At 39.7% G+C, this 16,103-nt stretch overlaps 1 protein-coding gene across 8 annotated transcripts in view; it reads left to right on the top strand.

The window, feature by feature from the left end:
- The window catches only part of SUGCT (succinyl-CoA:glutarate-CoA transferase), a 323,333-nt gene extending 308,144 nt beyond the window's left edge, over window positions 1-15,189 (top strand). For 3 of the 8 annotated variants that reach the window (XM_057371355.1, XM_057371361.1, XM_057371350.1), the window contains one exon: window positions 14,802-15,189. In XM_057371355.1, coding sequence (XP_057227338.1) covers window positions 14,802-14,965 — 164 coding nt within the window. In that variant the 3' untranslated portion in view covers window positions 14,966-15,189. Of the gene's footprint in view, window positions 1-12,455; window positions 12,569-14,801 lie in introns of those variants that run through there. The other 5 variants (XM_057371354.1, XM_057371356.1, XM_057371359.1 and 2 more) reach the window with 4 other exon arrangements.
- Window positions 15,190-16,103: the final 914 nt, after the last annotated feature.

The raw sequence follows: 16,103 nt of genomic DNA, 5'->3' as shown, positions 1-16,103 counted from the left end.
CTGCAGAGAATAAGCCCCAGGAGGAGCAGGAAGCTAGTTGCACTACTTGTGAAAAAGAGCCAAGCTATAATCAATGTATAATCAAGGTAGATTTAAATGTTTCTATCTCATAGCAAACAGTTTTTCTAACCGGAATGTAATACATATATATATATATATATATATATGTTTAAAAAGTGTACCATCAAGGATTACTTTAAACAAAAATAGCACCTGGATTTGAAATGAATGAATATAATCTGTAACAGGTACATATATAAAGCATGAAGTAATTCCTGGCATTCTTCTTCTGATATAGCATCTGAAAGTTGGGAAGAGAACATTAGAATCCAAGAAAGCTACACAAATTACTTGATTTTATGTTTTTTTTCCCTGCAAGTGGATGAACAATGATGCCCAACACCTGTAAGATCTAGTTATATGGCAGGTAACTAGGGAATTACTCTGGTTTAAAATGAAATCTGCACATTGAATCAGTCTGAGAACAGCTGGCTTAGAAATCAGCCTGAGAATCAGAATAATCTATGAAAGGTATTTGTGTTACCATTAAACATTTTTGTATGCTCAGTGCAGAAGATAGCTTTGTGGATTAAGGAAGTGGCTGGTATGGCTTTTTGAAACTGGGCTGCCTTGTTAAGAATGGAAAGCTCAGTTAAAATTTGGTTATGAGAAAGCTATGTGAGAAAGCCCGCGTGAATTACTGCTGAACAATGCAAATTTATATTTTAAAAGTTGGAGTTTTCAGTCAAAATTGTRTCAAAGTTATTAGCAAATAAGGTTAGAGTAATTTCTTTTTCGGCAAGGGCCCATATACTGATATGCAAGTGTATCTGATAAGCAATAGAAAAGCAAATGAAGAAAAAAATAAACTGTTCTTTAATAGTTGAATACAAATACTGTTGGAAGACTAAAACACAAATTTTGGAAAGTATTTCTGGATACAAAGTATCAATTCCTAATACTGCAAATTGTAATCTGGTGATTAGACTGATTAGACTTTCTGCAATTGTACTGTGTTCAGGAGCAACCTACCAGCACCATGGCAGAGCAGGCATTCACTTACTTCTGTGTCTCTAGTTCGAATGTTGGTATGTGTATCCCAGTTTTTTCAACAAACTGCTTTTTACACAGCTACTTTTAATCCACACTTTTATATACGCTATTGCAATCTGAGTATGGATGCTTTTACCTAGGATTTTCCTTGAGATTAGGCCTGTAAAAATAATGTACATTACCTCACAAAAAGGGAAATTATGAGAGAAAATTGACGAAAGGAAAATCAACTAAAAAGCTAAAATTAAATGGAAACAAAACCTGTTAGTATGGAACAAAAGTGCCCACACACAGACTTGCTCAAAATAACTAATGGTATGAACTAAACCCAACTGTTATTTTGGTTCAGGATGATTTTTTTTGGTTGTTCTTTTTGTTTCTAGGCTTGCTGTTTTTTTGGGTTTGGGTGTTTTTTGGTTTGTGGGTCTTTTGTGTGTGTGTGTGCAGAGAAACCCTAAGACCTCTGGCAATTAAAATAAAATTGTTCCTGTGGTGCAAACACAACCAGTCTAACACCCTTCCAAACTGCCAATGCAATTTGTATAAAGGAGACAAAGCTCTGCTGAAAATKAAGTCAGAGATAGCAAGATGAGAGGCAGCAAGGCCCTTCATGTTTTGTATGGATTTTTAGGAGGCAGCACTTGCCAATTGTATGAGGTAAAAGAAAGAAGAGTGGTTGAAGAGTTTGCAGTGAAAAAGCAGATTGCTGAAAGCTGAAGAAATACATTAAATGAAAATCCACAAAAACAAATGGCAAAGGATAAGAGGTGAGGGGCTGTGTAGGAGGGAGGTGCAACTGATGATCCCAGACATTTGGGGACGGAAAAATTCCATTAAAACTAAGCACCTGCTGCTTAAGATTTAGGCTTCAAAATTACAAACCATGTCAGTAAAAGCATTTTGCTTTTAAAAAAGCAAAAGGGTAAGTGAAGGAAACAGCCAAAGTATTAAGAGAAGGAAAAGGAGAGAATGGGGAAATATTTTATGAAACTGATCTACACATGTTTAAGGTGGGCTATTGGTTAAGCATGACTGGTTTCAGTCTGATTTTAATTTTTATTACCCAGCTTTTCAGTTGCCTTCTTGAGTAACAAGAGACTTTAGTTCAATTGAGTTTAGTAAGGGGGTAGGAAACCATTCTTTGGATATCTTCCTAAACTTGTACCTCATTCCTCTTCATGGGTGTGTCTGACTTAAATTTCTGGTTGTTAATCCTACTCTAGTCTTTGCGGGGGAGGAGGGATGATTTCTGACTCTTTTGCCCACTGTAGGGCAGAATGCAAAACTGAAATCCTTCTGATGGAGTAAAGGCTGGCAAAGGTTAGAAACCACAAGAACTTTGATAGAGAACCAGACTGTACTTAAAGTGACATTCACACGCTCGCATTGGCACACCCGCAGAACCAAAAACCATACTGAAGGCTGCTTGGTTTCACATGGCTGTTTCTACTGCCCCATACTGCTTTGATATTTGCAAGAAGATGAGTTGAATATCACATGTCAGGGATTGGCAGCAGACAATGGAAAGCAAGAAAAGCTGCTCCCAGCCCTCCGCACAGAGACAGAATTGATCAAGCTGTCAGTTACAAATTATAAGTCAATGGAAAAACCCAGCCTAATCTGCAGTGTGCTCTTTCTTTAGCCCCACTTCCAGACTCTGATTCAAGCACACTACTTCCCTTTAAAGAACTTAAGATAAAACCAATGACTTCTTTTAAAAAAAAAAAAAAAAAAAAAAAAAAAAAAAAAAAAAAAAAAAAAAAAAAAAAAAAAAAAAAAAAAAGAAACAGCTGAAAGGAGTTATATGTATAGAATTTTACTTTCCCCTGCTCAATAAAGGGTACTCTCTCTTCTTGTCTATTTTGAATACCAGATGTCTGTACAGTCAACTTGAGGCATCCTGAAAGGGAAAGATTTTCAAATGTCCACAGCTTTTATTGGAAACTGGGGCTCTTTAAAGGTGTCTCGGATATGACACTCAAAGAGTCATCCCAGATTGCTTTTCAAAACTCAGTCAGTGTTTTTAGTAGCCTGTGCCTCAAGGAGTCTGGGCACCTTACCCAAAAAGAGCTAAAAATGTAATTTGCAGTTCTTCAAGTAATCCAAAACAAAGTATCAAATCCCTTCCTACCTTTCTTTGCCAGGGAAAGTCCCTGTGCACTAGAGCTGGCCTCATTCTGCTACACAGGGGACAGCAGAAATAAATGGAGGGTGGAGTGGGTGAGCTTTTGGAAGAATGATCAGGCTGTACATAGTGCTCAGCCCTACTTAATCACAGATGCCTTGCTTGAAAATCAAGTTCCAAATATTTCCATGGTGCTCAAACACAGAGTTACCTGGCTCTCGTCTGTGCTGAAGAATTTTAACCAGCAGAATTTCATTGACTGTACTGCAGCTGATGGCTTTTTCAATTGTTTTAATACTCACTCTGCATATACTTATTTTGTGAGGGTCACCAAACAGGCAAGAGTATCGACTGCCTGTTACATTTTCCAAATGTGGAGTCTGTTATTATTTATGTGCCTGTGCATTGTGACCATGGAGGAACAGTCTGAAGATGTATGGAATAAATGGTATGGCAATACCCACACAGCACATGACAGACATTCGACATCTAACTAAATGTCTGATCTTTGCCTTTTTATAATAATATACTCTTTGTGAGAGTTAATCCTTTGGCTAAAACAAGAGATTGTTGAGGAAAAATTAATCAATGTAAAAGTCATAAGAAGTGACTGAAAGTAGTTCTGCTACAGGTGGACTGAAGAAGGCTTTCATTTCTCAGTTTCTTTCTTTTGACAGGCTAAGATGGGTAAGACTTTAATCAACCTATATAAATGAATCAGTAATCTCTAAATGAATAAGTAATCTGTAGTAATATACGAGTGGGTTATGGTGAGGTTAGGCAACTTAAACAGAGCGATTTGGTTGGCTCCTCCAGCCACAAACCATTTGCCACCCAGTTCACTGTCTATTCTGTCTACCAAACATTGCTGTCAAAGGAGCTGTTACTGCCGGGTTTAATACTATGAGACAGAAATGCCAGAATAGACCAGTGGAACAAATACCTCTGGTTTTGAAAAGCGACTTAAAGTAGCATGATTGGAGCCAACAAAAATGATCATCTTAACATAAATTCCCATTACAAGCTGTACTGGAAAGAGCTGGTCTGCTCTTTAGAGGCATGAAAAGGGGGCATTGAAAAATGATTTATCTTCTGCGCAATAATCTGTGCTGTGTTCTGATGTCCAGGCTTACAGAAGTGTACAGAAATAACTAGACAAATACTTAAAGGATAGGCCACAGAAAAATGTTCCCTAGGAGCTGGAAGATCAGGCTTGTGAACCTTGTTAGGGCACTTGGGACCAATAAATGCATTTTCAAATGTTGCTTAGGAGAGCTTTTAAAATATTCTTTTGAATTTGTGTTAATGGAAGGCCCAAATGTTTTTAATTTTTAGTTATTTTCACCAGTTGTTTGGAGAAAGCTTAAAGCCTCCTATCCTGAAAAAGATCCCCTTGAGTAAGCAAGACAAATTATACCCAGACTTTGGATTAGGCTGTGCATGTCCTTCAGTGTGCATTGTCTTGCATCCCTGAATTATCTGGGCTTCATGTATCTGAGCTTCAGCTGGTTGCCTAAAGAGTAAAAAAAGCTCATCTGCAAGGAAGAGCCATCTGCTCCCACTCTGATGATGCACAGCTGGCCAAGAGGATTACTTTTTGGGTCTCTGAAGAGCCAAAGAATCTAACTTATAGCAGGAGACAGGACACAGGAAAGGACAAATTGGAGTACTGAGGAGATACAGACACTTTCTGGGTTGGCTGGTGTGTCTTATTCCAATATGCAGACTCACACTAACCACAAGGAAGGGGACTTGGAAATAGTTTTCACCAGGCTCAGTAGGAGAGCCTCCAGGAGCTGCTTGCCTTCCTGTTCAGCTGGGGGCATGATTCACCTTCCAGATCATGTGAATGTGTTGCAACTAGGCAACACTCTGTCCTTACATGAGGTTCATTTCAGGTAGCATTTTCATTTTTCTTGTTCCATGCTGTGAGCACACTTCTCACTAATTACCCTCCATAAGATACAGTAGTTAAGGCCTTTGGGCTTACAGTAAAGATGCAACACAAAACAATATGTGGCTTGACCTTCTAAGTATCAGAGGAGGTTCAGATAGGCCATATTAACCCCAGCCCTCTTGTGTGGAAACAATTTTGCTTATGGRCATTTCAGAAATTTCTATGTTTTTTGCTCAGAATTAACTATTATGATCACATTATGATCTGGCCTCCTGTGTCATATGAGCTCCATCTCACTCGGTAATTTTTGCATTAGGTACACAACCTGTGGTCAACCAGCATTCTGTGGTGGGATTATGTATTGAGCTTTTTATTGATTAGATTATGACTTTAGACAAATTATGTTTTTAGCTTGGACTTTCAGTAGTTTAGGCTTGCCCCTGCAGGATTTTCCTATTAGAGTTTTGCAGGGATTCTCCCAGCAACTTGTCTTTGCCATGTAGTTCTTCAGCTSCTTCCTGCAAGAACAATAAAAAACCCCTAGAATACACCTTCCAGGGTACTGTAGAAAGGTGCTTAGGAGAAATTCTGGAACTWAATATTGTTTTTCTTCAGACTTATATCTGAGATAAATTCTATATGTAATCCTCATGATGACCAGAACTATCCTCATGTCCTTTATGCCTTGTCTCCTCAAAGGAGTACAGAATGTGTTAGATGTATCTGACAGAACTGTGTTTGCACTTACTGGTCAGCCGTTTGCAGCCAAACAGAATATATAACATCTGCATTCTTCAGGGTTTTTTTTTTGAATGCCATCAGAGCAGTAATTTGGGCACCTGTCATTCAGCAGTTGCCATTTTTCACAACATTGTTAAGAACTTTGTTTTCCTTGGTATTTCTACACTATTGTCAAAATTGACAGGTTCAGAAGTTACTGTGTGTGGCGGGGACAAAGCAGACAAACATGATTAGAAAGACAGCACAGACACATAAATTTGTTTCCTTAGGAAATGGAGCAACAGATTATTACCTAGGGAATTGATAGTTCTTAAAAATTGCTACCTCTGGGTATYCTTATTAGTCATCTTTCTTCCTGTCTTCCTTTGATTCTTCTCTTAAGGTCTTTGGGGGTTTCAGGAAGGACTGGGACCATTTGAGTCTATGCAAAAAGTGAGGCCAAATTTTCAGCATTGCGAGGCAATACACGTAGGAAGAAGTAGACAACACTGTACTGCATTTTTTTAAAAACTTTTTGGTGCCAAGAGTCCTCTCACAAAATTGTATGACTTGGATAGCCCAGTTATGTGGGATTAATCTCAAATATGCAACTAGAGTGGCTGATAAATGATTTTCTTAACTCYAGCAGTCATGCAGTTACTAATTAGGTACAGTTATCTTTGTGACTTTTTCAAAATGTAAAGAGTTATATAAATGTTGARTGGTATTTACATTGATTATATCCAGGATGTTGGTTCATAGGAAACACGTAAAAYATTTCTTTACATGAAACTTCAGGTGAGAAACCACTTTTATAACTGTGCTTGGCAAAGGGTTTTTAGAATTGTGTAGGAGATGCTTTGAATGCCTTAGTGTTGGTTTAAATGGGGTCTCAATTTTAAACACTCATCTATGGCTATCACAGATAATCTAAGTTTACACTCCGCCTGTCCAATCATTCTTCTCACAATGCTTCAGTTTTTGAATCCTCAACTTTTGTGAAGTTGGCCTGTCCTTGTAGCTCTCCCATGGAAGTCAGTATTGTCCAAATGGGAAAAGGTGGCTTGTGGATGTTTCTAGTGTTGATACTATACTACCCTACCAATCATACTGTTTTGTATTTACTGATTATTTATATGTGCATTTGTATGGCACCTAAAATAAGGGGTTTTGTTTTTTTTTTTATCATTTGAAAAGATTTTAGCCATCCTCTTGACTCTTAGTTACTGATTCCTACTAATCCTGTCAAAGTTTTCCACCCTCCCAGCTGTGCTGGCTGCCAAGCGAACGCTTTGTGTGACTGTGCTCTAAGTGGGGGAGGAGGTGAAAGCAGCAGTAAGGAAGGAGGAGCAAGACTTTGAATATTATCTCCTTGAATGTTTTTTTTCCAATCTATTATGACTTATTCTTAAAAGGTAAATCACCTGCCCTAATGTCATGCAATAAGAAAATACTTTTCCCAGCAGTTGAATAGATTCCCAAAACGCCCTCCAAGCTCCTAAACTTTCAGATCTATGGTAAGAAAAAGAAAAATGTGGCTATGTTAAGATGGAGCAGGTCATTGATTCTGGAGATTATCTTAAAGCCTGTGTTCACTATTCATACTAGCAAGTACTTCTTAATGAGCTTTTTTTTGTCTTGTGTAATTTTCTGCTTTGAGTTTCATTGGGGGAAGAAACCTTGTGTAACGTGGTATAGCCAAGCCATGCTGTGCTGTGTGCTTGGGCACATCATCTTCTCAGCTGGGAATAACAGACTGACACAAGTCATGGCTGGGACTGACAAGGAGAAACCCTAAACCCAAAATGCAGTTTCTGTGGCCTACTCATCCCATCCTATCTCTGCACACATATTTTCCAGCACCCATAGATTCTTCAAAGTAGCCATGAAGCTCTTCTCATGGGCTTTGTATCGCTTTCCTTTCCATTTTCTTAAAAGTCACTGCTCCTTTCCTGCTGATCCTCCTTCAGGCCTGTTTCATAACAAGCTGATTGCATGCTCCAAACACTTGACCTGTAGCATGTAAGAGATCTGCGTGCAAATGTATTGGCTCTGGGCCGTCATTCTTTACTGTTGATGATATTTCATTGGAGTTGCAAAACTGCTGTGTAGCAACACCGTGTTATTGGAAGAGGCATCCATGTTTGGTTTGTGTGGTGGGTTGACCGTGGCTGCACACCTGGTGCTCACCAAAGCTGCTCTAGCACTCTCCTCCTCTACTGATCAGGGGAAGGTGTTGAGATGAGGGCACAGAAAAATCACTATCATGGGCAAAATGAACTCAGCTTCAGGAATAATTAATCTAATTTATTTTCAATCAAGTAACAGTAGCATAATAAGAAATAAATCTTAAAAACACCTTCTCCCTATCCTTCCCTTCTTCCTGGCCTTAACTTTACTTCCAATTCTCTACCTTCTCTCCCACAGTGGTGCAGGGGAGGAGGGGGAATGGGGTCATCACAGTTCATTACAAATTTTAGCTGCTCCTTCCTCCTTAGGGGGAGGACTCCTCACACTCTTCCCTGCTGCAAAGTGGGGCTCTTCTCACAGGACACAGTCCTCTATGAACTTCTCCAACAGAAGTCCTTCCCCGAGACCAGAGTTCTTCATGAACTTTTCTAGTGTGAGTCCCTTTCACAGTCTGCAGTCCTTCAAACAGTCTGCCACAACATGGACTTCCATAGGGTCACAGTTCCTACCAACAAACCTGCTCCAGCATCAGCTCCTCTCTACCAGTCCACAGGTCCCATTGGGAGCCTGTTCCAGGGTGGGTTTCCAATGAGGTCACAGCTTCCTTCAGGCATCCACCTGCTCTGGCTTGGTGTCTTTCAGAGGCTGCAGGTGGATCTCTGCTCCACCATGGACCCCCATTGGCTGTGTGGCACAGCTGCCTTGCCATAGTCATCACTATGAACTTCCTGGAATCTTGGCTCTGACACCTGGAGCGCCTCCTCCCCTTCCTTCCTCACTTACCTTGGCATCTGCAGAACTATTTCTCTCATACATTATCACTTCTGCCTTCTGGTGACTGTTTTGCAGGCTTCTCTTCCTTCTTAAATATGTAGTCCCAGAGTTGCTACCACTGCCATTGATTGGTTTGGCCTTGTTCAGCAGTGAGTCTGTCTTGGAGCTGGCTGGCATTGGCTTCATCAGACATAGGGAAAATTTCTGGCAGCCGCCCAAAGCTGCTCCTGTAGCCCCCTGCTACCAAAACCTTGCAATGCAAACCCAGTACCATTTGTTTTCTTGTGATTCCTACATCTGTATAAAATACACTGTAAGCTAGGGTAAACTAACTAACAAGTGGTGCTGGGTTTCTCACTGCTATTTTTGTGCAAAGGTAGATGATATGTTTCAAGCAGAAAGTATGCACATCCATTAGCTCAAATTTCCCCTTTCTTTCCCTTGTCTCATTTGAATGATAACAAATAATCATGGCTTTTCTCCTCAGCTTGGCTGTCCCCAGGCCTGATTCCATCTACACAGCTTGAGGGTTAGATTGCTTCAATATGGTCTAACCTGTGCTCTAGAAAATGTGTTACCTGGTGACTGCTGCACAGTGCTCCAGGACTGCTATTTGTCAGGACAAAGCAAAGATTATGATCTTTATCTACTTTTGTATAGTATGTTTTGCACATTTAATATCATTCAAATTCAACTTTAATTTCTGCTACTTGTAGGGTGAAACTGACTTTGCTTCTGCAGCCCCAAATCTCAGCAATGCCCAGTTCCAAAGACTGCTGTGTTTTTCACTTGCTTAGAGTGAATGTTCAAAGGTGTTTCATTCTTGCAGGACCCTTCCTGTGGGCCTGTTTCTGTGGTTTCATCTCATTTTTCTCTTTTGCTTTAATGTGTTTGGCATGTCTTAAACTAATAGCTCAGTGTGAGGCTTAGCAGTGCCATAGTACATAGGCCCCAAAGAAACAGAATTGATTATGAGGAGGCTCAGTTCAAGTATTCTAGATGTCTTGGTATGATTGTTATTGTGATTGCACCTGATAAAAATTTTGATTTATTTTTGCACTATTAACTCTTGTGTATTATGTAGTGTGCACAGCATGTATTTTAGCAATGTGCCAAAATCAAAATTATGATTATAAAAGACTTTTTCTATAATTTAAATATGGGAAAGAGCTCTTTGTTTTACTGGCAATGGTGATCCTAGCAAAAAGAGAAGCAGGCTCCTTTTAATTTAACAGGACAAAGGTAAATTTCAGCTACCATTCATTCTTCCATTGCTTTTTTCAGGTGATGATATGTGCCCCCTTAACTTCATGCTTGAGTGGAGTATGGTGTCTTGCTGACAGCCAGGGTGCACAGGTGACTGCCACCTTACACACACCCTGTCACAGTCACCCTGCTTCTACCCCTGATAAGGCCTGCTTTCATCTGCAAGGCTCCGTGTAACTCACCCACATGCAAATGCTTTTAACCTTAATTAAAGCAGTTCACTTCTCTCTGCCTCTAGGGATGGTTTCCTCATAAGGCAGTTGTGTTTAATTAGCATTTGCATAGCATTCTGCTGGTTGCTTTCCTGGAGTGTTGTTCAGTAGGAGCGTGGGATTGCTGAAGCCTGACTGGCAAGCTTTACACCCTCCTAATTGACACAGAAGCCAAGTAGAAGTTACACAAGGAAAGAACAGAGAATCGTTAATGATGGATCATTAGCAAGTACCTCCTTTGAATGAATGCAGATAACTTTATAACTCTATCAAATTGAAAAGTAGCGTGATGAATTATGCATCAAACAATAAAAGCTCGACGTTTTATAATTGCTGTGCAATTTTCTAGSATGCTCTAGTTTGTAATATTAATGTTCTTTGGGAAGCATGAAGCATTCTATGTGTGTTGCAAACTTAACATAAATTTTGGTTTACTCTTTTTAGAGATTTTATTCTGTGTCTTTTGATATCACAGCAAAAACTCCCAGGGTTTGAGATCTGCAATTTTTATGCTAGCAAAAATATGCACAAGCAAATGAAAAGTCTATGGCTACTAAACTGCTTCCTTTGAGGGTTTGCTGATTTCTTGGTGTAAAGAGCTCTTAGATACACACATCTGAAATAAGATTGCTTTGTATCTTTTTTTTGTTTTTTTAAATAAAAATTGTGTAATAGTTTTGTGGCTTTGTTGAATTTCTAGACTAGTAAGTCTCTAAAGCCCATTTTTGCTTTGAGTATCGTCACAAGCATTTCAGCTGGCACAGAGATCATTCCTGTGGCTTGCACTAGTGCCAGTTCTGCCCTCCTAGGTCTCCTACACAGTCCTAAGAAGAGGAATTAATACAAATATTGCCTGGTGATGTCACTTTTCCCTTGGAAATGTACTGATCTCTCACTTGAGGTTTCTTCTGAAAATTAAACTCGGTACATTCGAAGTGAGTAGAATCAGAGGAATAAGTTAATAGAAAACTTACCCCTGATGTGAGCTGTTGGCTTTTATATTGTAGTGGGTGAAAGGGACATGGATTAATGGGTGAAAGAGCCTGTGAGAGATCTAATCCATCAGCAAGCCCCAGGGCTCAGCTGTGGGAGCAACTGTGCTAGAATAAATCTCCTTCCTAAAGACCTGGTTGGTGCAGCCTCCTCCCATGGCTTGTTTCAGCATTTTGCTACACCTATCATTATAAAACTTATTTTTTTTTATTTCCTATTGTTTCCTTTGTTGCAATTTAAGTCCAGTATTTCTCATCACGGTCATGGAAAAGGATTTATTTCTTCCTTTCAGGATGTTTGCATGGTTTTGAGGGGTTTAGGGTGTTATTTTAGTGGTAGTGGTGGTTATTTTTTACATCTTATGAAAGCAGTTTTGAAGTGATTTTTTTCTCTGGTGCATGATCTCAGTTCAGTCTGTCATGTTTCCTGTGATAATTTCATTTGCTATCCTGTGGAAGTTCTGAGGTGCTCTGGATGGCTGTGCAGTGAGTGCCCTACACCAGATACTGCTCCAGCTGTGACTTGCCAGATCTAACTGAAGCAAAAAGATTATTTCATGTGTCCTGCAGGCATCTCTCTTGTTTGTACATCCCTGTATGATGCTTGCCTTTTTCGCAACAGCATGATTGTTGACTCATCTTCACTTTGTGATCTAGAATAACCCCTGACTATTCCTCCTTTTCTGTTTGTCCCCTGCCCTGTTTTTATGTAATGAAATAAAGATCCTTCTCCTTGACAGTATTGAATTTCACCTTATTTTATCAGACCATTTCTCCAGTGCAGCCTGGTCATTGTGAATCGTGCTTAACAGGTATTTTTAGCTTTTGAAGTCCTCAGCAGGCTGAGCAGGTAACATCTGAGCTCCATAAGCCATCCAGGTAGAAATAAACTGATAAATGCTACATGCTGAACAGATTCCTCTGGAGCTCACTTGAAATGTTCTGTTTTAGAAGATCCCAAGAAGCAATTCTCTGAATATTATTTCCCTCTCAATGTTGCACCTGACTTCGGGTTTACCTAGACCTTGTTTCTTTAGTCAGTTTATGGAAAATAGCAGAGAATTTTCTCTCTGAAAGTCAAATATTGATTTGGCATCCTCGTGGTTGAAGAGTGTCCTGTGTTTTTCCTGTGGTGGAGTTAATTTTCTTTACAGTAGTATGGAGCTGTGTTTCGAATTTGTGCTGAACACGGGATTGATAATACAGTTTTTTTTATTGTTATGCAGGGCTTACACAAAGCTTTCCCTGCTTCTTATATTGTTACACTGGTGAGGAGACTGGGGCCCCATGGGAAATTGAAAGGAGACACAGCTGGGACAGGTGACCCCAACTGACCAAAGGGACATTCTAGATTGTATGACATCATGCTCAGTATGTAAAAAATGGGCTAAAGAAGGTAGAAAGGGGGGGAACTTTTGAAGTGTTGGCGTTTGTCTTCCCAAGTCAGTGTAACGTGTGATGAGGCCCTGCTCCACTGGAGGTGGCTGAACTCCTGCCTGCCTATGGGAAGCATTGAATTCCTGTTGTTTGTGTGCAAGGCTTTTGCTTTCCATATTAAACTGTCTTTATCTCACCCTTTTACCCCTTCCAATTGTCCCTCTGATCCCACTGATGGGGGAGTGAGCAAGTGGCTGCATGGGGCTTTGCTGGTGGTTGGAATTAAACCATGACACAGGGTCATCTTGCCTGATGTGGTGTCTGTGTGGTAAAGCTTCACCTCCAAGGAACTTGGCTATCCTTTCCTTCATGGAGAGCACAGGTGATCACTGTTCAACTGGCCAGGTGTACTCATTTACCAGTGTCCTAGAGGACACAGTGTGTATCCTTTCATCTCTGGTGTCTCCAGAGTGTCTAAGGAACTAAACTAGATTATTGACATCTAATTGTAGATGGGATTTATCTCACCTCCAGCACTTTTCCTGGTAGAAAGACAAGAGATCACATACACAATTTGTTCGTCATAGGTACATGCTGGCTGCTACTCATCTCCTGAATATTTTAATTTTGATCATTTTTTCCAGTATTGACTGGACCTTGAAGTTAGGTTGTTTGGTCTGCAATTCCCCAAGTCTATCTCCTTTCATTTTTAAACTCAGAAACCATACAGAGAATCCTGGAATCATCTGGGTTGGAAAAGATCTTTAAGATCATCAAGTCCAACCATTCCTTCTTCCAGGAGCATATTTGTCAAAAATGTACCAAATCAGCTTGAAAAAAATGTTTTTATAGGCACCTTTTATGTTATTTTTTCCTTGGAGGTGGATACTTTACCCTATTAAACATTTGATTACAATTCATGCAGAATGGCAAAAAGAGAAAAAATGGCATCCTGACTAACCTTTGTCGGCATCTCTCAAATAAGTAGTAGCTTCAAGTAGTAAATTTACCAATTCATGCTGTGATTCCCTTGCTGGTCAATATTCCAATTCTTCAGAAATTAAACAAACACTGTTCTGCCTATTGAAATGTTCTTTGTATTTCTTTGCATTTCTAAGTAAAGCTGCAGACAAAGCAGACAAAGACTACTTTCCTGCGAATTATTTTTGATGAAGCCATTTAGTAGAAGCCATTATCATGAATAGAGGAATCCTTTTGCCAATTGTATCAAAGGTTTTTTAGTTTTGTATTAAAGTTTTCAATTGACAGTTAAGGAAACTGTTGTCCTCTCTCCATGAAGCAAGTAATCTTTCTATGTGTGTGCTGAGTGCATACCTCACTTCTGATCCCAGACTAAATTTGTGGCTCATTCTCCTTTCTGAGTATGGTAGTAAGGGTGTAGCTACTTGTCTGCAGGCAACTACCCTGAAATCTGTTCAGTCCACTACAGAGCATCACTAAAACAAGAGATCTGACTACCTGCAATAGACGAAGACACAGAAGTCTTCATATCATTGCCAGCTTCCAGATTTCCACCTTTGAACTTATTCCTGCCAGAGCAAATAAATTATTATTATTTTCTTACAGCTACTTTTGATTAAAAATATAGACCAAGCTGGAGAATACCACGTCTGTGCATGCAGTCTGTTCTCTGTCACTGCAGGGTCATGGAGCACACTGCAGAGGTGCTTGAGCTGCTGCCAGCTGGAGATGCTGCTTTCCACTGTCCGTGCATGGTTCTGACATCAGTAACTGCATTACTGTGACATTTCATCATGTCCTTATGCCTGTGCTGCCTCCTGTTGTAGATGTGGGGAATTCTGCACCACATCCTGTTGAGTGGCCTGGGCAATGCAGTTTAGGTAGCACAGAGTGGCAGACCTGTGACGTAATATGAGTCAAAGCACCCTGATATACATACTACTGGAAAAAATGGGAAGACTTTCTTAACATTAGGTGAATATCCAGCAATTCTGCATTTGAGTGAAATATTTAAAACTATCTTATTGGTAAGAGTGTTGCCAACTGGCATTTTTTCATCTGTATTTTCAGAATATAACATTTCTATGATAAGAATTGTGATTAGAAATGTTGTAAAAATGAGGTACTTTCCTTTAAACTAATAGATACTTCAATATAAATATGGCAGTAACTCTGGATAATAATTTCCCTCCTATTTGCATTTTTTTTTACAGGACCAGGTGTCAGATACAGTGAATTTACTGTGTCACATCCAAAACCACCTCCCCTTGTTGGACAACACACAGTGGAGATATTGAAGAGCATGCTGGGCTATGAGGATGATGCTATAGAAGAACTGCTTCACACTGGTGTTGTGGCTCAGCATGAGGTCAGATAAGGAACATTAGCTACATTCCTTCACACTGAGTTCACATTACTTTGTCCTCTCTTTGCTCCCTTCATTTTCCCTAATGGGACTCAAAAAGAAGACATAATTTAATTCCTAATTTTCTTCCACATGTGTTTGTATGATTTTTAACACTGATGTATCAAATAAACAATCTCATACTGTCTGAGTGAAAGATTTTCTTGGGGGGGTTGGGAATAAATGTAATTATACAATCCTGTGTGACTACTCATTTTCTGTACTTCATATGGAAAATGGAGTCCTTATCATAATTACAGTAATTGCCTAAACATTTGTCCCAAGAAAGACATGATGTTATTGAAAAGAAGCAGAACCTTTAAAATCTGTGTACTGGGCTCTCCACTCCCAGAAAGCTGATTTGTATATTAATAGAAAGTAATTTATTTAGAAATTAGTGATTGATCTGATTGATTTTGAATAGAATTATCCATCCTGAGCACTTTGTTCATCTCTATCTTAGATCAAGAGTAGAGTAACCATTGCAAAATTTACTTCATTCCCTGGTATTCCAAATTACCAATATGTCTTTATATTACATTGTATAGTCATGACAATCCCAAAATGTTAGCAGAAAGAGGCTGAAATTGGCACAGTTCTTCAGTTATGAAAGAAACCTATTCCAGGACCAGTTGAGACACAAACTGTGGCTGAACAGTCTTCTGTAATTTTATTCAGAAAGGCCCAGGGTACTCTTTGTTAAACACTAAACCACAGAAAACCACGTGCTGAATGTCTAATACCATAACTTGCTAGATGTCTCAATTTGGTTCTGTGGGTAGGTGCTGATCCCTATCTCTGACTCTAGTTGCCATCCAAACCACCTTCATTATGGAGACAACACAGGTGAGAAGCTGTACCAAACTTTTGACTCACACTCCACCCCCCCCCCCCCCCCCCCCCCCCCCCGCTCCCCCCCGTGATTAAAACATGGTGAGAGTTGGCAGATCTTCCTCAAATTTAGTAATACCATATCCTTCAGTAGGGTCACTCCTGAATCAGGCACCATGCAGTGGAAGAAGGAGGAAGAATTTGATCCATGAGAGATAATAAGGAGAAGATTAAAGAAGAGACATTTCTTCTCTATAAACCAGTCTGGCAGTTCTTCACT

Source organism: Malurus melanocephalus, unplaced genomic scaffold (assembly GCF_030028575.1).
Source record: "Malurus melanocephalus ecotype Western Australia unplaced genomic scaffold, MMel_1.1 scaffold_145, whole genome shotgun sequence".
In the NCBI taxonomy this organism is placed as follows: Eukaryota; Metazoa; Chordata; class Aves; order Passeriformes; family Maluridae; genus Malurus; species Malurus melanocephalus.
Note: the sequence above shows the minus strand (reverse complement) of the source record. Positions and strands in the feature narration are given on the sequence as shown.